General features: G+C 41.4%; 1 protein-coding gene across 1 annotated transcript in view; it reads left to right on the top strand.

Moving 5' to 3' along the window:
* The window catches only part of LOC140197210 (ufm1-specific protease 2-like), a 76,403-nt gene extending 55,998 nt beyond the window's left edge, over nucleotides 1-20,405 (top strand). The window contains exons 9-13 of the mRNA XM_072257138.1: nucleotides 5,383-5,498; nucleotides 10,420-10,496; nucleotides 11,674-11,804; nucleotides 14,791-14,866; nucleotides 20,366-20,405. Coding sequence (XP_072113239.1) covers nucleotides 5,383-5,498; nucleotides 10,420-10,496; nucleotides 11,674-11,804; nucleotides 14,791-14,866; nucleotides 20,366-20,379 — 414 coding nt within the window. The 3' untranslated portion in view covers nucleotides 20,380-20,405. The remainder of the gene's footprint in view (nucleotides 1-5,382; nucleotides 5,499-10,419; nucleotides 10,497-11,673; nucleotides 11,805-14,790; nucleotides 14,867-20,365) is intronic.
* The last annotated feature ends 5,850 nt before the right edge of the window (nucleotides 20,406-26,255 follow it).

Genomic DNA, 26,255 nt, shown 5'->3' with positions numbered 1-26,255 from the left:
GTTAGCCTGACACCAGTGGTGGGGAAGATGCTGGAGTCAATTATAAAAGATGAAATAGCGGCACATTTGTATAGCAGTAACAGGATCGGACCGAGTCAGCATGGATTTACGAAGGGGAAATCATGCTTGACTAATCTTCTGGAATTTTTTGAGGATGTAACTATGAAAATGGATAAGGGAGATCCAGCAGATGTAGTGTACCTGGACTTTCAGAAAGCCTTTGATAAGGTCCCACATAAGAGATTAGTGGGCAAAATTGGAGCACATGGTATTGGGGGTAGGGTACTGACATGGATAGAAAATTGGTTGGCAGACAGGAAACAGAGTAGGGATTAACGGGTCCCTTTCAGAATGGCAGGCAGTGACTAGTGGGGTGCCACAAGACTCGGTGCTGGGACTTCAGCTATTTATAACATACATTAATGATTTAGATGAAGGGATTAAAAGTAACATTAGCAAGTTTGCAGATGACACAAAGCTGGGTGGCAGTGTGAAATGTGAGGAGGATGTTATGAGAATGCAAGGTGACTTGGACAGGTTGGGTGAGTGGGCAGATGCATGGCAGATGCAGTTTAATGTGGATAAATGTGAGGTTATCCACTTTGGTGGCAAGAACAGGAAGGCATATTACTATCTGAATGGTGTCAAGTTAGGAAAAGGAGAAGTACAACAAGATCTAGGTGTCCTTGTTCATCAGTCACTGAAAGTAAGCATGCAGGTACAGCAGGCAGTGAAGAAAGCTAATGGCATGTTGGCCTTCATAACAAGGGGAGTTGAGTATAGGAGCGAAGAGGTCCTTCTGCAGTTGTACAGGGCCCTGGTGAGACCACACCTGGAGTATTGTGTGCAGTTTTGGTCTCCAAATTTGAGGAAGGACATTCTTGCTATTGAGGGAGTGCAGCGTAGGTTCACAAGGTTAATTCCTAGGATGGCGGGACTGTCATATATTGAAAGATTGGAGCGACTGGGCTTGTATACACTGGAATTTAGAAGGATGAGAGGGGATCTGATTGAAACATATAAGATTATTAAGGGATTGGACATGCTAGAAGCAGGAAATATGTTCCCGATGTTGGTGGAGTCCAGAACCAGAGGCTACAGTTTAAGAATAGAAAATAAGGGATAGGCTATTTAGAACGGAGTTGAGGAAAAACTTTTTAACCCAGAGAGTTGTGGATCTGCGGACTGCTCTGCCTCAGAAGGCAGTGGAGGCCAATTCTCTGGATGCTTTCAAGAAAGAGTTAGATAAAGCTCTTAAAGATAGTGGAGTCAAGGGATATGGGGATAAGGCAGGAACGGGATACTGATTGTGGATGATCAGCCATGATCACAGTGAATGGCAGTGCTGGCTCGAAGGACAGAATGGCCTACTCCAGCACCTATTGTCTATTATCATCCTCTTCAGTACTAATCAACAAGCTAGAACTCCTGAGCCTTTGTACCTCCCTCTGCAACTGGATTCTTGACTTCCTTATTGAGAGTCCACAGTCAGTACAGATTGGTAGTAACATCTCCCCTTTGTTGACATTCATTACAGGTGCACTACAAGAATGCATGCTTAGTTCACTGCTTTACTCTGTATAAACTCATGACTGTGTAGCGAGGCACAGCTTATGGCAACTATGAATTCACCAATGACACATCTGTGGTTGGCGGAACCTCAGATGGTGACAATGAGGTGTACAGGGGGGAGTTAGATCATCTGATTGAGTGGTGTTGCAACAATGACATTGCACTGAATGTCAGCAAGACCAAAGAATTGATTGTGAACTTAAGAAAGGGAGAGTCAAGAGAAGACACAACAGTCCTCATTGAGAGAGGTAAGCAGAGGAAAGAATGAACAGTTTCCAAGTTCCTGGGTGTCAACGTCTCAGTGGCTCTGTCCTCGCCCACCATATTGATAGTCATGTTGAACACACACTAGCGGCTGTACTTTATTTGGAGTTTGAGGAGATTTGATTTCTCCACCAAAGACTCTAACAAATTTCCACAGATGTACCATCGAGAGCATTCTGATTGGTTGCATCAGTGCCTGGTATGTAGGTGCCAATGCGCAATCAGAAAAGGCTGCAGGGAAATCTTGCTTGACAAATCTGTTGAAATTCTTTGAGGAAATAACAGGCAGGATAGGCAAGAGAGAGTCAGAAGATGTTGCTTATTTGGATTTTTGAAGACATTTAACAAGGTGCCACACATAAGGCTGCTTAACAAGATAAGAGTCCATGATATTACAGGGAAGGTACTGGCATGGATGGAAGATTGTCTGACTGGCAGGAGGCAAAGAGTGAGAATAAAAGGGGCCTTGGCTGCCTTCTGGTTGGCTGCCAGTGACCAGTGGTGTGCTGCAGGGATCAGTGTTGGGACTGCTTCTTTCACGTTATATGTCAATGATTTGGATGACGGAATTGATAGCTTTGTGACCAAGTTTGTGGATAATACAAAGATAGGTGGAGGGGCAGGTAGTGTTGAGGAAGCAGCGTCTCTGCAGAAGGATTTAGACAGATTAGGGGAATGGGCAAAGAAGTGGCGGGTGGGATATAGTGTAGGGAAGTGCATGGTCATGCACTTTGGCAGAAGAAATAAAGGTGTGGACTATTTTGTAAATGGGGAGAAAGGTCAAAAGACAGAGCTACAAAGGGACTTGTGAGACCTTAATCCAGGATTTCAGTAGTAAGGAAAGCAAATGCAGTGTTAGCATTAACTTCGAGAGGTCTAGAATGCAAACACAAGGATGTAATGCTGATGTTTTATAAGGCATTGGTCAGACTACACAGAGTATTGTGAGAAGTTTTGGGCCCCTTATCTAAGAAATAATGTGTTAGCAATGGAGAAGGTCCATAAGACAATAAGATATAGGAGCAGAAGTAGGCCATTCAGCCCATTGAGTCTGCTCCGCCATTCAATCATGGGCTGATCCAATTCTTCCAGTCATCCCCACTCCCTTGCCTTCTCCCCATACCCTTTGATGCCCTGGCTAATGAAGAACCTCTATCTCTGCCTTAAATACACCCAATGACTTGGCCTCCACAGCCGCTCGTGGCAACAAATTCCACAGATTTACTACCCTCTGACTAAAGTAATTTCTCCGCATTTCATTTCTGAATGGACGTTCTTCAATCCTGAAGTCGTGCCCTCTTGTCCTAGACTCCCCTACCATGGGAAATAACTTTGCCATATCTAATCTGTTTAGGCCTTTTAACACTCAGAATGTTTCTATGAGATCCCCCCTCATTCTCCTGAACTCCAGTGACTACAGCCCAAGAGCTGCCAAGCGTTCCTCATACAGTAACCCTTTCATTTTTGGAATCATTCTCGTGAATCTGCTCTGTACCCTCTCCAATGTCAGTATATCTTCTCTAAACTGAGGAGCCCAAAACTGCACACAATACTCCAAGGGTGGTCTCACAGGTGCCTTATAGAGCCTCAACATCATATCCCTGCTCTTATATCCTAGAAATGAATGCCAACCTGGAGGTTAACCTTTAGGGTATCCTGCACAAGGACTCCCAAGTCCCTTTGCATCTCTGCATTTTGAATTTTCTCCCCACATAAATAATAGTCTGCCCATTTATTTCTTCCTCCAAAGTGCATGACCATACACCTTCCAACATTGTACTTACATTTGCCACTTCTTTGCCCATTCCCCTAAACTATCTAGGTCTCTCTGCAGGCTCTCTGTTTCTTCAACACTACCTGCTACTCCACCTATCTTTGTATCATTGGCAAATTTAGCCACAAATCCATTAACCCCATAGTCCAAATCATCAACATACATCGTAATAAACAGCGGTCCCAACACCGACCCCTGTGAAACAACACTGGTAGCCAGAATAGGATCCCTTTATTCCCACTCCCTGTGTTCTGCTGATCAGCCAATGCTCCACTCATGCTAGTAACTTCCCTATAATCCCATGGGCTCTTAATCTTGCTAAGCAGCCTCATGTGTGGCACCTTGTCAAAGGCCTTCTGAAAATCCAAGTACACCACATCTACCAGAGGAATTTCACATGAATGAAAGGGGATCTCACTCATTGAAACCTATCAAATATTAAAAGGCCTATATAGAGTGGGTGTGGAGAGGATGTTTTCTACAGTACTGGAGTCTAGGACCAGAGGGCACAGCATCAGAGTTGTGAGATGTCCATTTAGAATGTACAGAGGATGGTGAATCTGTGGAACTCATTGCCACAGACAGCTGTGGAGGCCATTGGATATATGTAATGCAAAGGTTAGTCAGTTCTTGATTAGCAAAGAAGTCAAAGATTATGGGGAGAAGGCAGGAGAATGGGGTGGAGAGGGATATCAGCCATGATAGAATGGTGGAGCAGACTTGATGGGCCGACTGGCCTAATTCTGCTCTTATGTCTTATGGTCTGTGCAGAGGATTGCAGATTCAGCCAGCTCCATCACAGGCACAAGCTTCCCCACCCTCAAGGACATTTTCCAAAGGTGGTGCCTCAAGAAGGTGGCATCATTCATTAAGGACCCTCGCCATCTGGGACATGCCCTCCTCTCACTACTGCCATCAGTGAGAAAGAACAGTAGCCTGAAGACCCACACTCAATGTTTTAAGCATCAGATTTCTGAACATTCCATGAACACTAGCAAGATTAAACAATCTCAAATCTTGAACCTTATGCCAGTGACAATAAACCGGATTCTGATTCTGCGAGACTAGGTAAATGCAGTCCAGTGATGAGGTAAGGAACTCCGGAGGGGCAGAGATGCAGAATATGGAATAAAGATAGAACATTGAACAATATAGCACAGGAACAGGTCCTTTTGCCCATGATGTCTATTCTGACCAGGATGCTAATTTAACTAATCCCATCTGTCTGCACGTGGTTAGTATCTGTTTATTCCCTGCCTGCTCATGTGTCTGTGTATACGGCTCTTCCATGTTGCTTTTATTGGAGTTAAAGGTTATAACCCCAGATAATAAGATGACGATCTTAACAGAGTTGGGAGATTGAAGTATAGATCATTTAGAAGGAGAAAGAGGGTAGGATGTTTTAGTATGAGGCTGTTTCCTTTATAGAGTAGTAGCAATGCTGTGGTTAATAGACTAGTCCTGAAATGTAATAGGCAGTAAATGAGCATCTGAAAAATTGAGAACCATTGGGTGACAGATTGTTCCTACAGATGGATAAGTGGGGATCAAGGTATTAGAAATAGAAGATTCTCATTGTATCTCAGAGGTACAAGGAGCCACCAAATGACTTGAGACTTACACTCTAAGTTAATAATTTAAAATACAAGATCTTTGTTCTAATATGTACCTTTTAATAGCTGTGTTTATAATGCTCAAATAAAGTGATGTGATTATTCTGCTAATTATGTCTGCCAAGAATCTAACTTAAATTACTTTCCTTTTGATTTCAGCTATTAGTAAATCCTCAAAATGATTTCATTGTGGATTCACTAGAATGGATTGGATCTTTTGAGATTTTGGGAATATTGACATGCCTTGAAATTTCAGCTGGCAGTATGCTTATCCAGTAAGAAACAAAAGTATCTATATAATATGACTGTTATATATTTATTTATCTATTGATACAGTGCGCGATAGGCCCTTCTGACCCTTTGAATTAACCCTAGCCTAACCACGGGACAACTTACAGTGACCAATTAACCAGTACGCCTTTGGACTGTGGGAGGAAACCGGAGCATCCAGAGGAAACCCACGCGTTAATGCATTGTGGTCTGTCTTTTGCTATAAAGCTGAATGAAAGCAACTAGAAACAAAGGTTGCAGTTCATAAGAGATGTTACAAATATTGCAAATTGTAGTGAAAATTTTCTTTTATGTTGACATTTTACAAAACCAGAGAGCCCAGTGCAGTGTAGCACAGGAAAAAGCTCTTCATCCCACAATGATTGTGTTGGCCATTATGCCAATTTCAACTGAATATCTGCCTGCATGTGGTGTATATCCCTCAATTCTCTGCCTGGACTGCTATTGTATCTGCTTCGACCACCTTCTCTAGAAGCCACCTATCATTGTCCATAAAATGAATACTTTCCACAGAAATCTTCTTTAAACTTGCCCCTCTTAACCTAAAGCTGTACACTCTAGTATTTGCCATTTCCATCTCAAAGGAAGACTGAGGAGGAATTTCTTTAGTCAGACATTGGTGAATCTGTGGAATTAATTGCCACAGAGATCAAGTCTTTGGGTATAGCTACCTTTGAGTTGCAAAGGTGTCAGCCTTACAATAAAGCAGGTAAATGGGGCTGAGAGGGATAATAAATCAGCCATGATGGGCAGACTTGATGGGCTGAATGGCCTAATTCCACTTCTATATGTTATGATCTTTCAGAAAAAGACTCTGACTATTTATGCTGTTCATGCCTCTCATATTTTTTTGTACTTTATATACTTGGAAAATCCACCTGGATTCATTAACTGGAATCACGTTTTCAAGTCTATTCATTGTCTCTATTTATTTTCCCTTTATAAATTCTGGCGAAATTATAATTTAAATTTCTGTTACCTGTTTTTGTGTAATCAGTTGTACTGAAGCATTAGAGGAATGCTAGTGCCAATTGAGATTAGCAACCCGAAGCCTGAACAAGCAATCTAGAAATGCTTTTGATATACCATTATTAACGCTAATTTAAATAATCTGAATGAAATTAAAGATAGTATCCATAATTATTTGATTGCATCAAAACAATGATGTTAAAACTGACATTACAAATTTGGAAATACAATGGATTCTGGTTACCTGGGCCATCGGTTAATCAGGGCAGCCACTTTATTGGGACAACTCTTAAAGAACAGAAACTAATCGAGAAAATAGCCAGGATTCCCCTTGTCTATTTGGGACACAATGCTGCTTAATTAAGAACAGTTCTTAACTAGTGTCTGTCACATGCACTTGTGTGGCTGTTAGACACCACACCATGCTTAAGAGTGAACAGTTTTGTAAATAGCATCAGTTGTGTGTGCTTGTGTTATGTTATATGTCTGGCCAATGGACACCAATTCAAAAAGCATTTTTATTTGATAAGTTTTTTATTTTGACTAAAAAATTTCAGACCCTTGTTAAGATACCATGAAAAGATTTGACACTACTGGACCAAATTAAAAGCAATCCGCCTAACACCACTCATTTTCAGCTGGCAGAAATAACTGCAGTGCTGAAATCTACAATTGCTCGAACACCATCCAGCTCCAATTTACCTGGGCGTGACACTGGATAGGACGCTCTCATTTGCCATCCACATCCAAAAACTTCCAGGGAAAGTTGGCTCTCGCAATTCTCTCTTGGAAAGAAATTAACAGGCACGAAATGGGGAGCTAATGCTCACGCACTTAGATCAACTGCCCTAGCACTCTGCTATGCACCTGAAGAATACTGTGCACCTGTGTGGGGCAGATCAGCCCATGCGAAGAAAATAGACCCGTTGCTTAACGAAGCCTGCAGAATAATCACGGGCACACTGCGCCCCACACCCACCAACATCATTTACAGACTTACAGGCATTGCTCCCCCAGAGATCCGAAGACACACTACAACAAAAATTGAAAAAGGTAAACAGAACTCGGATCCACGGTACCCATGTGCCAATTTCCAACAGCCTAAAACTCGAGGAAAAGCTTTACTACAGTGGAGGAACTACCGCACGGAACATCCCCCCAAACATACAGGATTGACCTCTGGCAACAAACAGAAGCCAGAGCCCCACCAAACAATACAGTGCAAGACCCCACAGAAATGATGCCAGACGGGGCACTGCTTGACAGACGGAAGTGGTGCGCTCTCAAAAGAGGGAGAGCGGGAGTTTGTAGGACGGGAGACAATATGGTGAAGTGGGGTTTAAAGACCAGCGAATCCCGTGAGTGTGGCGAAAGGGTGCAGAACATTGAACACGTTCTGCGCAACTGCCCACTTTCACCTGATTTAGCTGACACTGACCTGCTCAACATCAACCAAACAACACTAGAGTGGCTGGCTGTCTGGTGTGACAGGCTATGCTGATGAACTATTAATGTCTGCTGGGCGTTCAAAACAATTCGTAACTAAGACCATATAAACTTTGGTACATACTGTTACCAGCAAGTATATTTGTCATTTCATGTTGGTAAGGAAGGGAGAGCAATCAGTTGAAGGAGAAAGTGCATGTTTGTAGTATATATAATTATTTGGATGAAAATATAATTGACCTGATTAATATGTTTGGAGACAACACAAAATTGGAGTTCTGGATAATGAGGAAAGTTGTCAAAAGATATCGAAGTTTACAGTAAATGGCAGGACTTTAAAGGATCTTGATGTGCAGTGGGTTCTTGGGGTACAAGTCCATAGCTTCCTGAAAGTGGCCACGTGTTAGCTTTGTTTTATTATTGTCACAAGTACCAAGATATGGTGAAAAATATTGTTTGTGTGACATCCAGTCAGATCATGGCATCCATAAGTACATTGAAATTGTAAAAAGAACAACAGTACAATATAAGATGTTGCAATTACATACAAGGTGCAGTGCAAAGACCATAATGAGGCAGATTAGGAGATCACCTTTAGCCTATGAGAGGTCCTATCAAGAGTCTGATAAGAGCAGGATTGAAGCTACCCTTGAGTCTAGTGGTACATGATTTTAAGCTTTTGTATCTTCTGCCTAAAGAGAGGGTTGAAGGGAGAATGACTAGAGTGGGAGGGGTCCTTGAGTTTGTTGGCTGCTTTCCCAATGCAGTGAGAAATGTAGACAGAGAAGAGAAATTCAACATGCTTTCCTTCATAATTTGGGACATTAGTTACAAAAGTTAGCATGTCATTTTACAGCTGTTTGACACTTTGGTTAAGCCATATTTGGAGTATTGATGCTGATCTAGTCACCCCACAAGAGGAGGAGGAGGATGAGGCAGCCTTGGAAAGGACGCAGAAGAGATTCACCAGGATGTTGTCTGGATTGTTTTCTCTGGAACATCAGAGGCTGATGGGCAACCAGATAAAGGTATATAAAATTGAGAGATAGATGGGGTAGATAATCGGAGTGTTTCCCTACATGCCAAGTATTAGAGGGCATAGTTTTATGGTCAGCAGATATATATTTAAAGGAGATATGTGAGGCATTTTTTTAACATGAGAGGTAGGTTCCTGGAATGCACTGTTAGGGCTAGTGGTAGAAGCCGATATGATGGCAATGTATAAGATGCACTGTATTTAGACAGACCAAGGAATGAAGGGAAATGCACAGGTAGATGGGATTGGTTAAATTGGCATCATGTTTGGCACTGACAGGGCAGGAAGGCCTGTTCCTGTGCTGTACTGTTTTCTGGTCTCTGTAAAAGAGGGAAAATACTAAGGGAATTTATGCACAGTGTAATTGGGAGCCTGCCAGAATTCTAAGGATTTCTAACCAAGTCCTGAGGATTTGTGAAAATGATGGTGAAAGACAGATGGGAGTTTTCAGGTTAAATAGTTGATGCCTGAGATGACAAGATTGTTATATGAGGAAAAATTAAACAGACTAAGTCTGATTTTACTCTGAAGACTAGAGACTGCAGATGCTGGAACGTGGAACTTAAAAAAAAATAGAATGTAGGAAGAAATCAGCAGCTCTAGCAACATATGTGGAGCAAACAGTGCAGATCTTTTGCCTGCACAGATGGTCTTTGGCCCATTGTGTTCTTCCAACATTGTGTATTTTAGACCTGTACTCTCTTGAATTGAAAAGAACTAGAGGTGATATTATTGAAACATACATAATTCTGAAGGGGGTTGATATCGGTAAACACAGAATTAGTCATTTTTCTGGCTAAAGCATCTACAGCTAAAAGGCACAGCTTCAAAATAAGGAGCAGGCCACTCACAACTGAAATGAAACTATATTCTTCAGATGAGAAGAGTCGATCTTTAGATTTCTCTAAGGAATTCATAGAGATCACTCAGTATAGTCACAATAAAGAGCGATAGAAATTTTTGATATTGGGGAATTAAGTGAAATGTGATGGTGCAGGAAACTGATGCTGAATGAAAAGAATTCTCATGGTCATCTGGAATAGTGGAGCAGGCGCCAGGGCTCAAATGGCCTTTTCTTGTTCCTGTACATTATAATTTTATGTTCATCCATTGCTGGCACCTTCCTAGTCCCCAGTCAGCCTCTTGCCTCTGGATCTGTCAGCGCCAATAATTATTTCCTTCCATTATTGAGCATACCCCAATCTCTAGCTCCCTTCCTGGAAATAACTGTTAGACTCCACTCCCACCATTCCCCTCACCACCACCCGTCCTCACGGCTCTCCCCAACAAGATGAAGCAGCTGTTTTCTTTCTCACCAAATCTCTATCCCACTCTCTCTTCCCACCTCCCCACCATTCTCTCCAAACCCCTAATTTTTGCTCCCTCTTGGTGCTCTTTAAAAAATAGGAAGAAAAATAATTAAATGCAAGTTAAGTGCTCTGATTTTTTTTCAGGCGAAATGGTGGTAAAACTCTGGTTCAACAAAAGCTTGCAACTCATTTCGTTGAACAGGGAACTCCAGTTATAATTTGTAAGTTCATGATTTCAACCTCCCATTTTTTCTTAACTATTGAACTTGTGCTCAAGCTTTGCATAAAACTTGGCTAGTAAATCATGTGAAATGAGAGAAATGTCATAATATTCCTTATGCACATTGAGTATATTTCACACAGCTCTTTACATAACTAATACATTTAAGTTGCAGTAGGAAGTAATAAACTTGCATATTATTTTACACTGTAATGTTCAACCACACAAAGGTAAGAATTACATTTTTATTTAATTATTATTGACAAACATTTAAACAAGTTGGTTTATCATGAAAGCATGTGATATCTTAGTTTCAAAAATTTGATTAACTTACACAATACACCCTGCATTTGCACTCTGAGAAAATTACCTGTATTGCAATTTTCCCTTGTGCAAACCCTGTCAAAAAAAGATGAAATATATTTCTTTCAGTTTGTGTTTATTTAGTTTTCTCCCCCAGCTAAATTCCTTAAAGAGTAAATTATTATTCTATATCTCAAGTAATTTAGAAGTAAATTTTGAATTTGCTAAGGAAGTATTTCATTCACCAAATTGCTGTAACAGGAGGTAAACACTGTTTATTGTTTATGCAATTACAGTTCTGTGCAAAAGTCTTAGACTCACATACGGTATATATCTAAAACTTTTGCATAGTTCTATAGCAATTGTATGTATTGCACTGTCCTGCTGCTGCATACAAAACAAATTTCAAGACATACTGTATGCAAGTGATGATAATCCTGAAATGGGTCTCTACTGTGGTCTAAGGGTGGGAAGGTGGCAGGGAGAGGGGAAAAAGGGAGGGGGGGAGTGGAAAGCACCAAAGAGACATTAAGTAATGATCAATAAACCAATTGTTTGGAGTTAATTGACCTTGCCTGATGTTTCAAGGCTGGATGTTTCTGAACCCATGCCACTCCCTGCCGCAGCATTCCTTCTTGGTCACCTGTCTCACACCCTTCCCGCAGCACTCCACCCTTGCCATTTCCAACATTCTTATCTCCCGCCAGATTTAGAAACTCGTTCTCCACTCCACATTGACAAATATAGTACTGTACGGAGGTCTTGGGCATCCTAGCTACAGTAGATACATGTGCCAAAGATTTTATATTTGCATAATAATTTCGTAACTTCTCATGCTTTGATTCTTTTTTCACTGCTCTTATGGAATAAAACAGCATGTAATCCACAAGCATTCATTTTGTTGGGGTTGGCAATGAGTGAAGTTCCGGAACAGACAAAGTTCCTTCTATTGGATCCTGACATCATAGGAGTATATGACATGTCCAATAAAATTGAGAAGGTACAGGTAAGAAAAGCTGTAGCAAAAGTTCGGCAACCATTTTATAAAGTTTAAAAAGGCCTTTTCCACAAGAATCAGATATTGGATATTATGTAATAATTGTTTATAATAAATTGTTTTGTCAGTTTTTTAAAGAAAGCTTTATTTAAGAATCATTCTCAGTTGACTTACACGATCAGTTTTACTTGTGCCCATATTAATAAAACCCCATTTCCAAGATATCTTTCTGTCAAATCTAACCAGAGGTCTGGCACTTGTGACTTTATGTAAGATATAAAGTTTAAAGAACATGATCTAGAAATTCTCTCAATAACAATTAAGTATTGACCCCAGTGTTGTAAATGACAAGTCTCAAGGGTCAGAGATTCCTGATACTGGTCTTTAAATTTTGTTTACATCAGAATTGCAAGCTGACGATGTGTGCACTGTGTCACAAGCAGCTTGCTGATGAAGACCATTTGAATTTTTGAGCTCATCAATATAAGTACTTGTGTGCTTGAAAAGTAGATAGGACTTAAACTAGTGAATGATAGGGCATTAGCGAGTGTAATAAAATGGAGGGACTTAAGAGTACAAGTGCATAGTTCATTGGAAGTGATGACACAGGTAGACAGGATGATGAAATGATATTTAGCCTTCAGTAGGTCAGAGCATTAAGTGTAGAAATTGGGATATTATATTGCAGCTGTGCAAGTTGTTGGTGAGACTGCACTTGGAGTTCTCTGTACAGTTTTGGTCACCCTGTTATATGAAAGATGTGGTTAAACAGGAATAAATGCAAGAAAGGCTTATGAGGATGTTGCCAGGACTAGAGACACTGAGTTATAGGAAAGGTTAGCCAGGTTAGGTCTTTATCCCTTAGCACATAGGAGAGTGGGAGGAAACCTCACAGAAATATTTAACATTATGAGAGGCATAGATAAGGAGAAAGTTAGCAATGTTTTCCCCAGGGTAGGTAAGACCAAAACTAAGGGCATGGATTTAGGGTGAGAGGGAAAAGATCTAAATCGTACCTGAGGGGCAACTTTTTCCACACAGAGTGTGATGAGTCTATTGAATGAGATGCCAGAAGAAGTGGTTAAGGTAGGGAGGGGAAAGTCGACTCAGACCATGAGGGGCCTGTGTCGGGCATTTTCATGCCTTACAAGGCGCAGATTGGAAGTCTGTGTGGGGCACCACTCCTCGCACAAACACTAGAGCAATGTGTGGTTAAATGCCTTGTTCAAGGACACAAACACGCTGCCACAGCTGAGGCTCGAACTAGTGACCTTCAAATCACTAGACGAACACCTTAGCCTCTTGGCCACGTGCCCAACATGTGGTTAAGGTAGGTACAAAACCAGCACCAACACTTAGGGGGCAGGTCTTTGAGGGATATGGGCCAAATAACGGAAAATTCGAAGTAGCTCCATAGTTGTCATAGACTCACTAGACCAAAGGACCTGTATTGATGGTGTATTCCTCTATGACTCTGTCATCTCCAGTTGCCTTTGAAGGGTGGGTGTATGCAGAAAGGGTATAGAACATGTGGAAGGACAATTGGTGGGGATGATTGGAAAATACCATCAACTATTAGCAAGGCATTAGGAACTAAGGGAAAAGAATCCAAAAGCAAATCACAACCGATGTTGAAAGTTTGAAATTCAACAAAAAATACTGGAAATGCTCTATAGATGATGTAGCAACTGTGGAGAGGGAAACACGTTAATACTTGCTTTAACCTGAATCTAGTCATGGGCCTGTAAGCATCTCATAGGTGCTTCCAGAACTGATGTGTCTTTCTGACACTTTCTGTTTTATTCAAGGGAGAGGCACTCAGTGAGTATGAGATGGTTAGATAGTAGAGGAAGAGTAGATGGTAAATAGAAAAGGGGCAGGGGGCTAAGGGAGAGAGATTTGAGTGATAGGGAGAGAAGAGAATTACGAAGATGTGAGGTAATAAAGTCAGGAGATGGGGGCTTTGAGATCTGATCAGAATTCCAGGCTTTCCAGTTTTTTGAAGAACCTTTCTTGGGCTGCATCCCATCACAATTGAGTTGGTACCAATTTGTTCAGGTTAAAGAAACAGAACAGGTAGGGCAGGGAAGCCAAGGAGGTCTGATAGGCTCAATTATTTTAATATGAGAGGCCTGGCAGTTAAAGCAGAAGAGCTCAGGTCAAGAATTCTGGTATTTTGATATTATAGCTATTACAGAAACATCATTAAGAGATAAGCCAGACCAGCAGCTCAACATTCTGGGTACAGATCCGACTAGTGTGATAGAAGTGGAGGTAACGGAGGAGGGAAAATAGCTTTTATTAATTTAGAAACAGAATTAGATTTATTATCACTGACATGTAAAATATTGTGTTTTATTGTAGCAGTGAAATGCAAGACATAAAAAATTACTAAGTTACAAAAATAAATCAATCGTGCAAAAGACAAATAAGAACATCGCAGCAGTACTTAGAAAAGATATTCCTGGGGAACGTAGAGTGAGGCTGTATGGACAGCACTTGGAATAAGAAGGGTGTGATCACTTTGATGAGGTTCCACTATACACTCCTCAGTGGTCAGCAGGAATTAGAGGAACAAATATGTAGAAAGAACACATAGCTTTAAGGATAATAGGATTGTAATATTAGTCAATTTTAAATTAATTAGCACTGCATTTGTGCTAAGGGATTTGATGAGACCAAATTTGTTAAGTGTGTCCAGGAAAATTTTCTCAGGCAATACACAGATGGCCCTACAAAAAGAGAAGTCTTGATAAATTAATTAGATACTATAAACTTCCCCTAAGGTGTGAGTGAGAGGTGGAATATGGAGAGGAATTGACGGGGAATGCAAAGAATAAACTGGAATAGTGTAGATTTAGTGTAAAGATGGGTGCCTGTACTCAGCGTGGGGTCAGTGAACTCAAGGGCCTTTTTCTGTGTGTTAACGCTGTGAATGGTACCTATATCCACTACTGTTCACATTTACTGTAATTAACTGTCTTGTGTATTTTAGGCTGTTGAGTGGAGATCAATGGAATTCTGGGATCTGTTTGAATATTATAACATCTTTCTGCCTGTGAGACCCAAAGGTATTTAAAGTTACTGCCTCTTCAATGCATGATAATGGAGTTGTGGCTGGAGAACAGAATCTCCAGATGCACAGCAGACTTACAATCTTTACGCACTCAGTCCTCACAATACTTTTGAGCACATCTGCTTTTCATAATACTGCAATAAAAATAACAGCTAAATATATCTTCAGTATTTTATTGCTTAAATATTTTCAGGTGCAGGGGTGTTGAAATGTAAATGGCAATTTTTACATGAAATACAGATAGTTCAAAGTAAATTTATTATCAAATTACATATATGTCACCAGATTATTACCCTGAAATTCATTTTCTTGCGGGCAGTCGCCATAAACACAAAGAAACACAGTAGAAGCAATGAAAAAAAAAACGCACGTAAGTCAAACAACCAGTGTGCAAAAGAGAACAAACTATACAAATACAAAAAGAAAACACACAAAATAATAGTAAATAAATAAGCAATAAAAATATCAAGAACATGAGATGAAGAGTCCTTGAAAGTGAGTGTCCTGTGGGGGTGTACCTTATTCTGATTGTTGGTTAGTTTAGAAGCTGCAGCTGCAGCTGCTTTTCCCATTAGATAGATGCCTGGTGTCTAGTTTCAAATATCCTGGGTATATAAAATAGCACATGAAAGGAACTTGCTCTCTTCTTCCTTTGTTTAAGGCAAGACCATTGGGAAGGTATGCTCTGTGCACATTTTTAACTAAGCATGTTTGTTGAATGTACATATCTTTGTTCAGTGTTCAGATTTGTAGTGCCCATAACTTGGGGAACATGAATGTTTGGTCAAATTTTTACTGTTTGTAAATAAATGATTAATATACCTATTTACAGAGAGTGCTTTCTGCATCAATTGACAGACGCACAAACCTGATTGAACTCTAATGTGAGTCCATAGGTTGTGGGAACAGTTCAGTCTTGGAGTGAGTGAGGTTGAGAGAGATTATCCCCTCTGGTTCAAGAGCATGATGGTTACGGGGTATTAACTGTTCCTGAACCTGGTGCTGTGGCTCTGAGGCTCCTCCACCTCCTTCCTGATGGCAGCACAGAGAAGATAGCATGACCTAGATGGTGGGAGTCCTTGATGATGGATGCTAGATCTACTTGTAGATGAGCTCAATTGTGTAGAGGGGTTTACCCATGATGAACTGGGGTCTGTAACCACAACTTTTTTTATAGGATTTCCCATTCAAGGGCACTGGCGTTCCTATACCAAACCATGATGTAACCAGTTAGTATACTCTCCATCGCACATCGATAGAGGTTTGTCGGAGTTTTAGGTGACGTGCTGAATCTTCGCAAACTTCTAAGAAAATAGAGGCCTGCTATGCTTTCTTTGTAACGGCACTTTTGTGCTCTACCCATGACAGATCATCACCGAGGAACTTAAGGTTGCTGACCCCCTCCATCTCTGATTCCCTGATGAGGACTGGCTCATGGACCTCCAGTTTTATCCTCCTATAGTAAATAATCAGCTCTTTTGGTTATGCTGACATTGAGTGAGAAGTTGTTGTGGAACATTGAGCAAGATTATCAATCTGTTCTACATGCTAATTTGTCACCTCCTTTGATTTGGTGAAAAACAGTGATGTTATCAGCAAACTTAAATATGGCGTTGGAGCTGTGCTTAGCCTCACATTCATAAGTGTAAAACAAGTAGGGGGCTAAGCACACAGCCTTGTGCTGCACCGCTGCTGATGGTGATTGTGGAGGAGATTTTGTTGTCAATCTGAACTGACTGGGGTTTGTAAGTGAGGAATCTATTTCCACACGGCCTAGACCTTGGAGCTTATTGATTAGTTTTGAGAGGATGATAGTACTGAATGCAGAGCTATAGTCAATGAAGAGCATCCTGATGTATGCATCTTCACTGTCCAGATGTTCCAGGGGTTGAGTGAAGAGTCAATGAGATGGCATCTGTTGTTAACCTGTTGTGACGGTAGGCAAATTGGAGCAGTCCAAGTCACTCTTCAGGCAGAAGTTGATATGTTTCATCACCAACCTCTCAAAGCCACTTTAACACAGTGGGTGTAAGTGCTACTGGACAATAGTCATTGAGGCAGGTTACCACATTCTTCTTGGGGACCAATATAATTGAAGCCTGCTTGAAGCACTTGGGTACCTCAGACTGCTGAAGTGAGAGGTTAAAGATATCAGTAAATACTCCAGCCAGTTGATCAGCACAGTTCTTCAGTACTCAGCCAGGTAACCCATCTGAGCCAGATGCTTTCTGTGGATTCTCCCTCCTGAATGATGCTCTCACATTGGTCCTAGAGACTGATATTGCAGGATGATCAAGGGCTCTTGGAGTTCATTACTGAAATAGATACTGTGCATAGTTATTGAAAAGTAGCTTCATAATGGTTATTTCATAGGTAGTGGTCTTCTATTTTCAGTTTAAAATCTATTGAATAAAATAAAGAACTTCTTATCTAACATATAACATTAATAGTTGTAATAAACAGAACTGGTAAGTGTCTTGGTAGTTAAATGAAAATGAACTACTCTGTTAGAATTATATCCCATGTTCTGTGTGCTCATGTTGACAAATTCAGCATAGCGTAACATCAAGTGAATAGAGAACTTGAACAACAAACAATTTGCTGGAGAGACTCTGTGCATCAGGCAGCATCTTTTGTGGGGGGGGGGGGAGAAATTGTCACGGCATATAATAGAGCAAAAATTAGTGGGAAGTTTGATTGGGAAGCTTTTAAAAACTAACAGAAGGCAAATAAAAAAGTCATTTTGAAGGTAATAATGAATAGGATACCAGAAGTTTCTTCAGATATATGAAGTATAAAAAAGAGGCGAGGGTGGATATCAGACCGCTGGAAAACAATGCTGGAGAGGTAGTAATGAGGGAAAACAAAATTATGGATGAACTGAATAAGTATTATGCATCACTCTTCACTCTGGAAGACATTAGCAGTATGGTGGAAGTTCCAGGTGTCAGGAGACATGAAGTGTGAAAAGTTACCATTACTAGAGAGGAGATTCTTGGGAAACTGAAAGGTCTGAAGGTAGGTAAGTCACCTGGACCAGATGGTGTACATCCCAGGATTCTGAAAGAGATGGCTGAAGAGATTGCGGAAGCATTAGTAATGATCTTTCAAGAATCACTAGATTCTGGAATGATTCTGGAAGACTGGAAAATAGCAAATGTTTCTCCACTTTTCAAGAAGAGAGAGGCAGAAGATAGGCCAGTTAATCTGACCTCAGTGGTTGGGAAGATGTTGTAGTCAATTATCAAGGATGAGGTGTCAGGGTACATGGAGGTACATGATAAAACAGGCCGTAGTCAGCACGGTTTCCTCAAGGGAAAATTTTGTCTGTTAAATCTTTTGGAATTCTTTGAAGAAGTAGCAAGCAGGATAGACAAAAGGGAGAATCGGTTGATGTTGTGCACTTGGATTTTCAGAAGGCCTTTGACAACGTGCCACATCTGAGGCTGTTTAACAAGCTACAAGCCCTAGGTATTATGGGAAAGGTTCCAGCATGAATAAAGCGGTGGCTGATTGGCTGGGACTTTAGTCAAGCACTTAACAAGGCCACTCATCATAGGCTGATTCAGAAGATTTGCACACATGGTTACTTTTAAGATTAGATTCAAATAAGTATGGCATGGAAGACAAAGAGTAATTATGAGATGAAGAACATGTCCTTAGGTTGTGGAAATAGATCTATGAGGTAAATCACTTTAACATGAGGGGTAAAATATTTAAAGGAAATGCGTGAGGCAACTTTTTACATTGAGAGTAGTAGCTACCTGGAACGTGCTTTGTGGGGTAGAGGTTTGTAGGAATAGATACAATAGCAGAGTTTAAGAGGCACTTATGGAGGAATATGACAGGCAGAGAATGGAGGAATATAGATGAGGTGTAGGAAACTGGGATGGGGGGGGGATTTCCCAGCTTTCTTTATGAACCCCTGCCATCAACTGAGGGGTCTGTGCACCCCAGGTTGGGAACCCTGTGCAGACATCCCACCTCTCCCGGAAGTTCCGGGAGTCTCCCGCATATTGATAGTGGCTCCCTGATGCCCGCAAGTTATATACAATATCCCGGAAATTGATTTTTTTTGAGAGCGAGCGAGCGACAGCGAGAGAGAGAGAGAGAGAGAGAGAGAGAGAGAGAGAGCACCATGGCAGAGTGTTCCAAAAAAAAGAAAATATAAAACGTATGTCACCCCAGACTATATTAAAGTGTACCCCTGCCTAATAGGGGTCAAAATAATGACAGTGTTGCTCGCTGCACTGTTTGCAACAGTGACTTTTCTATTGCCCATGGTGGGTTAAGACTGTAAAAGTCATGTTGAGGTGGGTTTAACAGGTGTCATTCATTCATTAGCGTAGCTAACGTTATTTAAACTAGCTGGTCAGCTGCTAAGGAGCTACTCTATTGCAGACATCCCACCTCTCCCGGAAGTTCCAGGAGTCTCCCGCAAATTGATGGTGCTACCTCCCTGAAATGAGTTTTTGCAGGGTGGGATGTCTGCCTGTGTAACATCTAAAATAAAAACAGAAAATGCTGAAATTCTCATTAGGTCAGGGCACATCTTTGGGAAGAAAAACAAGTAATGTTTCGGGTTAAAGAGCCTTTTTCAGAACTAGGAAGGAGACAAAGGTCACCCTCTGCAGCTTATTTACATTTTAGACTGCTTTCTGTATTTCTGTCATCTTAATGAAGGCAGACATACATGATAACACTCAATACACTTGCACAGCCTTAAAAGGGAGAGGATTTTTGAAGAGTAAGGCCTCAAACAAGGTACAGTACAGAACTTGTCAACCAGGCTGCAGTGAACCCTGCTCTTGTATGATCTGGAGTACAAACAGCATGCATCTCAAGGCAGTTGGCGAATACCACACATGCTGTATTCACAAAATTCTTCAATTCACTGGAAGGACAAGTAAACCAATGTCAAAATCTTCTTCCAAGACAACAGCCACACTCAGTCAATTACGTTGGACAAGCTATATCGCTTGCACGCCCCACAGTAAACTGCTAAAACAGATGGTCTATTCCAAACCCTGTTACAGGAAGAGATTACCAACAGTCAGTGTTGTTCCTTTGCTTAAGAAGGATAGTAGGGATAATCCAGCAAAGTATAGGATAGTGATCGTTAAAGTAAGTCATTAGGGAGAATTCTCAGGCACTGACCTGAAACATTATCTGCTTCTCTTCCCAAAGATGCGACTCAACCTACTGAGTATTTTCAATATTTTCTGTTTTTATTTTGGATGTTACAGCATCTTTTTTTCCCCCAAGTATTTAAAGTGATCCATATTTTCCAGAATTTTACAATGAGCCAATAGTACATTGTTAGAGGATGGTGTGATGCAATGGGGCAGGTTGGCAATGCAGCTTGTATCTGCTTTGTGTGTGAAGAGCTTTATATCATAACTATATTAGTTTGAAAATATTTGTGTTCTGCTTGTGATTTCATTCTGACTTGTGTTTCCCTCAGTAATGATAGGATCAGTTTCTCCTTCTTTAGGAATTGAAGAATGACACTGTCTTCAAAAACCAAAAAGCTGCAGATGCTGGAAATCTGAAATAAAATGGGATGCGTAAACTTGAGGAACCTCATCTCATTTTCTGACCTGGCATGTTACAGTCCTCAGGACTCTACACTGGATTCAACAATTTCAGAAAACCAGCCTTCCTAACTTCTATCAGAACTGGTTTGTTCTCAGTTCACAGGTGCTGCCTGACTTACTGATTTCCAGTATTTTATTCTATTTCAGATATCCAGCAAGTGCAGTGTTTTGTATCTCACCATTCTGTTATTGGCTTCTTTTCCTGTGCTTCTCTGTTCTGTCATCTCCATCAATTTACACATTTTCCAGACAGACCAGTTATGATTCACAACATTAAGTATAAAGTATTTGCTCTCATAGCTGTAAGGTTTCACTGCTAATGTAATAGCTCTTCTGTGATGCCCCAATGCTAAGTTAATGGTTTCTCTGTAGCAGCAATGTTTGGGTTATGACTAGAGATAATGGGGCATTTTAGCCAATGAGCGAGATGTTGTTCTTTCTTGTGTGTCTGGGAGCCGGGAATTCGCAGTCTTTTGCCAGGGACAGATGAGGACAGAAGACACGAATGAAGAGAGTTGTTAGACCACTGGATGGAATGGACTTAGAGTGAGGGTCTGAAGGTCAGTGATGATCGGATGAGGTCGATGGTGGACGAACAGCCTTATCAGTGAGCTCCAATGTTGTGCATTAGACTGTTTCATGAGAATGGGCCATTTTTTTTTCTTTACTAACCATATAGTCAAATTAAGATTTATAAAGCTCAATCGTTTAATCACATATTGTGTACTGTTTGTTATTTTGTGGTGCTGATTTTTAACAGGACACATCGCACAGCATCCACCCAAAGGAGATTTCTTAAGTTTGGTCGGGCCGGAGGCGATCATCCCCTATATTAAGCCGCTAGCCAAACCAAGAGTTACAGTACTACCGTGTTTTGTATCATTCACTCTGTCTTGGTCTCCTTCTTATCACTGGCAAATTGTTAGTTTCTCTCATTTGCATTAACAACCAGCACACCCAAGTATGTGTTGGGGCAGCCCACAAGTGTTGCCACACATTCCAACACCAACATAGTATACCCACAATGTTCAAGATTAAGAACACAAAATATGTTTGATTCATAACATTTTGTAAAAGGTCAGCAATCTGAAGCATGAACCTTTCTAAACCTGAATAGATCCAATAAACTTCAATTTGACTCAGCCTGCAATTTTTGTCTTTATTATTTTTCATAAATCAATTGGTTAGTGAACAAGGTTAAAGAACCTAAACTGGGGCGGGGGGAGATGATGAGGGTGGCATCTGTCTGTCTCGAAGGATAATGGTCGTCAAGCCTGGGTGGAAGGTATGGAGATTCTGGGATCCCCCTCTCAGCCTCACCTGTGTGGTTCAAAGGAAAGCGAAGCAATATGTTTGGTACCAGCTTGGCTGCAGGAGATGTTCAGTGACGTCCAGCCACCTTGGGATTTTTGGAGCAACACACATCAAAGTTGCTGGTGAACACAGCAGGCCAGGCAGCATCTGTAGGAAGAGGTGCAGTCGACGTTTCAGGCCGAGACCCTTCGTCAGGACTAACTGAAGGAAGAGCTAGTTTCAGTTAGTCCTGATGAAGGGTCTCGGCCTGAAACATCGACTGTACCTCTTCCTACAGATGCTGCCTGGCCTGCTGCATTCACCAGCAACTTTGATGTGTGTTGCTTGAATTTCCAGCATCTGCAGAATTCCTGTTGTTTGGGATTTTTGGTCTGGGTTTACTCCTGTATCTTTCGTCTCTCCCGAGGCTGCCCACAAGGCAGCGGGGCTTTTTACCCATGGCTGTGGAAGTGGGTGGGGGGGGTGTGGGGGATCGAATATTACAGAGGAATTATAGTTGGTTTACTGAAGACAAAGAGTAGGAATAAAGAATCGTTCTTAGGTTGGTAGGCTGTATCTAGTGGAGTATCTCAGGAATGTGTGCTTGCCTCCCCAACTATTCACAGTCTATATTAATGAGACAAGAAGGCACAGATTCAGATTTATATTTAGATTTATCTATCATGTACATGCACATGAAAACATACAGTGAAATGTGTCATTTGCATTAACAACCAACACACCCAAGGATGTGTTGAATTGAATTGAACTGACTTTATTACTTACATCCTTCATATACATGCGGAGTAAAAATCTTTCCATTACCTCTCCATCTAAATGTGTAAGAGAAGTAATTTATAATAAATATATGCAACAGGATAGTCAATATAACATAGAAATACAGTTGCGTCAGCATGAATTAAGCAGTCTGAATGCCTGCTGTGGTACCATTTCCCAGATGGCAGCAGCTGGAACAGTTTGTGGTTGGGATGACTTGGGTCTCCAATGATCCTTTGGGCCCTCTTTACACACCTGTCTTTGTAAATGTCCTGAATAATGGGAAGTTGACATCTACAGATGCGCTGGCCTGTCTGCACCACTCTCTGCAGAGACCAGCAATTGAGGGAAGTACAGTTCACATACCAGGCGGTGATGCAGCCAGTTAGAATGTTCTCAACTGTAGCCCTATAGAAAGTTCTTAGAATTTGGGGGCCCATACCAAACTTCTTCAACCATCTGAAGTGAAAGAGGCACTGTTATGCCTTTTTCACCACACAGCCGGTATGTTCAGACCACGTGAGATCCTTGGTGATGTTTATGCAGAGGAACTTAAAGCTGTTCACCTTCTCAACCCCAGATCCATTGATGTCAATAGGGGTTAGCCTACACAAGGCAGGGTGAAGGCCAAGGTCTCTGGGTTTCTTGTCAAGCCTGGTGGGTATTATGGTGTTGAATGCTGAACTGTAGTCCAAGAACAGCATTCTCATATAAGCATCCCTCTTCTCCAAGACAGTGTAAGGACAGTGTCTAGAGCTGTGGCTATTGCATCATCTGTCGATCAGTTGGGTTGGTAGGCAAACTGCAGGGGATCCGGTGTGGGTGGCAGCATGCTGCAGATGTAGTCCTTGAACAGCCTCTCAAAGCATTTGCTTATTATTGAGGTGAGTGCGACAGGACGCCATTTGTTCAGACATGTTACCTTGGTGTTTTTAGATGCAGGGACAATTATGATTATGATTATGATTATGAGGACATGCAGTCCCCTTTTATTGTCATTTATTAATGCATGTATTAAGAAATGATAAAAATATTTTTCCAGAATGATATCACGAAAACACATGACAAACCGACTTAAAAACTAACAAAAAAAAACACATAATTATAACATATAGTTACAACAGTGCAAAGCAATACCGTAAATTAATAAGAACAGACCATGGCACAGTAAAAATCTCAGATTCTCTCGAAAGTCCCATCATCTCACGCAGACGGTAAACCTCCAGCGCCGCCAACTTGCCGGTGCAGCCTCCCAGAAGCATCCGACCACAGTCTGATTCCGAGTCCATCCGAAAACTCCAAGCCTCCGACCAGCTCTCCGACACCGATTTACCGAGCACCATCTCTGCCGAGCGTTTCGACCCCGGCCCCGGCAACAGGTGATACACAAAGCTGAGGATTTGGGGCCTTCGTCTCCGGAGATTCTCAATCGCACAGTAGCAGCAGCAGCAGCAAAGCAGGTATTTCAGAAGTTTCTCCAGATGTTCCCCTGCGCTTCACGGCTGTCCCCATCAAATCCGGATTGATGCACGGCCCCTATTTACACATATCAATATTCATTCAGAACTGCCACACGTGCTGCGTTGTGCCGCCATCTTCTCCTCCCTCCAACGGTGGATGTTTTGAAGCAGAAGGGCTCTCTACACTCTACACTGGGAGAGGGAGAGATTAAAAATGTCTGTAAACACACCTGCCAGTTGTGCCATGCACATCTTGAGTACTCGCCCTGAGATGCTGTCCGGTCCTGTTGGGGTAGTCTGCAAGTGTTGCCACACATTTCAACACCAACATAGCATACCCACAATGTCCAAGAAAATAATAACACAAGCAGAAGCAACAACTACAGCAACAGAAAAATAACAACAGCAAAACAAGCTCCTTTCCCACCCTCCACCTCCCCACACACAAAGGCCTCCTACTCCAAGACAGGCCTCTGGGCCTCTAGTCCTTAGTCTCAGTCATTGGGCCTCCAACCTCCAGTCTCTGGCCTGGACTTGTACACTTGACCTTCAGAACCTAGGAACAGAACTAAGCCATTCAGCCCGTTGAGTCTGGTTCGTCATTCAATCATGGTTGATTTATTCAATGATTTGGCTGAGGATATCAAAAATAACTTTTCCAAGTTTGGTACTAATTGGGAATGCTATTAGTTTGCTGCTGGCACCAAAGGTTTTTAAGAGGAATGTAGATTAAGTAAGCAAGCAACAATAGAGCAGAATGGGAAGATGATGAATTTAACCACTGGACGAAAAAGCAAAAATGTTAAGCATCTGTTCAAGGGGACCTTGGTGTTCTTGAATTAAAATAATAGACTAATATGCCAAAGTAGATGCCAATTACTAATGCAAGTGGCAAGTTACCCTTTATTGCAAGAGGATTTCAACACAGAGAAATCAAATGTCTTACTATAATTATATAGGGCTCAAGTGAAGCCATTCTGCAGTGGTCTTACCGTTATCCTTTGTTGAGGAATGATTTAGTTGCTCGAAGGTTAATGCAAGAAGGGTTCACCAAAAGTTCCAGGAATGACAGGACTGGCATCTAAGAAGCCTCTACATAGCTAAGAATTTTGTTGTTTCGAATTCACCTCCCCTTCTCCTAAACCTCTAATATTTAGAAGAATGAGAGGTAAATTGAAACAACAAAATTCTTAGAGATGTCAACACAGCAATGCAGCAAGAATGTCTTCCTGATAAATGGCATCCAGAATTAAAGGGTCATGGTTATGAAGTATATGGTGGACGCAATCTCCCTGGCCATACACTCATCTTTGGAGCATCTGGACAGTAAAGACATTTTTATCAAACTACTATTTACTGACTACAGCTCTGCCTTCAATATTATAATTCCAAACAAATTCATCACCAAACTCCGATCCTGTAAATCAAAGCCTCCCTTTTCAACTGGCTTCTTGACTAACAGACAATCAATGCGTAAGGATAGGCAGCTATACCTCTGCTGCGATTATCCAAAACCCTGGTGCTCCATAAGGTTGTGTCTCAGCCCCTACTCCCTGTATTATATGACTCTGTAGCCAGATTCTGCTCTAACTCCATTGACGTTTGAAGCTTATACCACCATACTGCACTATATCTCAAACAGAAAGAGAGCCTAGAGACATGGTGCCATGATAATACACTTTCCCCCAATGTCAGCAAGACAAAAAAGTTGGCCATTGACTTCAGGAAAGGGTGGGCAATACACATACTCCTCTCTTCAACAATAGTGCTGAGGTTGAATGGGTTGAGAGTTAAGTTCCGAAGAGTAAACATTACCCATAGCCTTTTCTGGTCAATCACGTAGATACCAAACCTGCACATTGACCCTATTCTATTTTAATTGACACACCCCAGAAAGCATTCTAACTGGATGCATAATTCTAACTGGATGCATAACAGTATGGCAACTGCAAAAAAAAATGCAGAGTTGTAGACACAACTCAGGACATCAGGGAAAACAGCTTCTTTATCTATACTTCTCTCTGCCTCAGTAAAGCAGCCAGCATAATCAAGGACCCTACCTACCCCTGACATTCTCTCTTCTCTTCTATCAAGCAAACCATTCGAAAGCTTGTAAGCACACAACACTAAGCTCAAGTACAGTTTCTGCCCCACTGTTATAAGAATGGTTCCCTCGTACAATAAGATGGACTCTTGCCCTCACAAGCTACCTCATTATGAGCTTGCACCTCATTGTTTACTTGCACTACACTTTCTC

Source organism: Mobula birostris, chromosome 5 (genome assembly GCF_030028105.1).
Source record: "Mobula birostris isolate sMobBir1 chromosome 5, sMobBir1.hap1, whole genome shotgun sequence".
Taxonomy (NCBI): domain Eukaryota; kingdom Metazoa; phylum Chordata; class Chondrichthyes; order Myliobatiformes; family Myliobatidae; genus Mobula; species Mobula birostris.
This window is presented reverse-complemented; position numbering and strand designations above follow the sequence as displayed.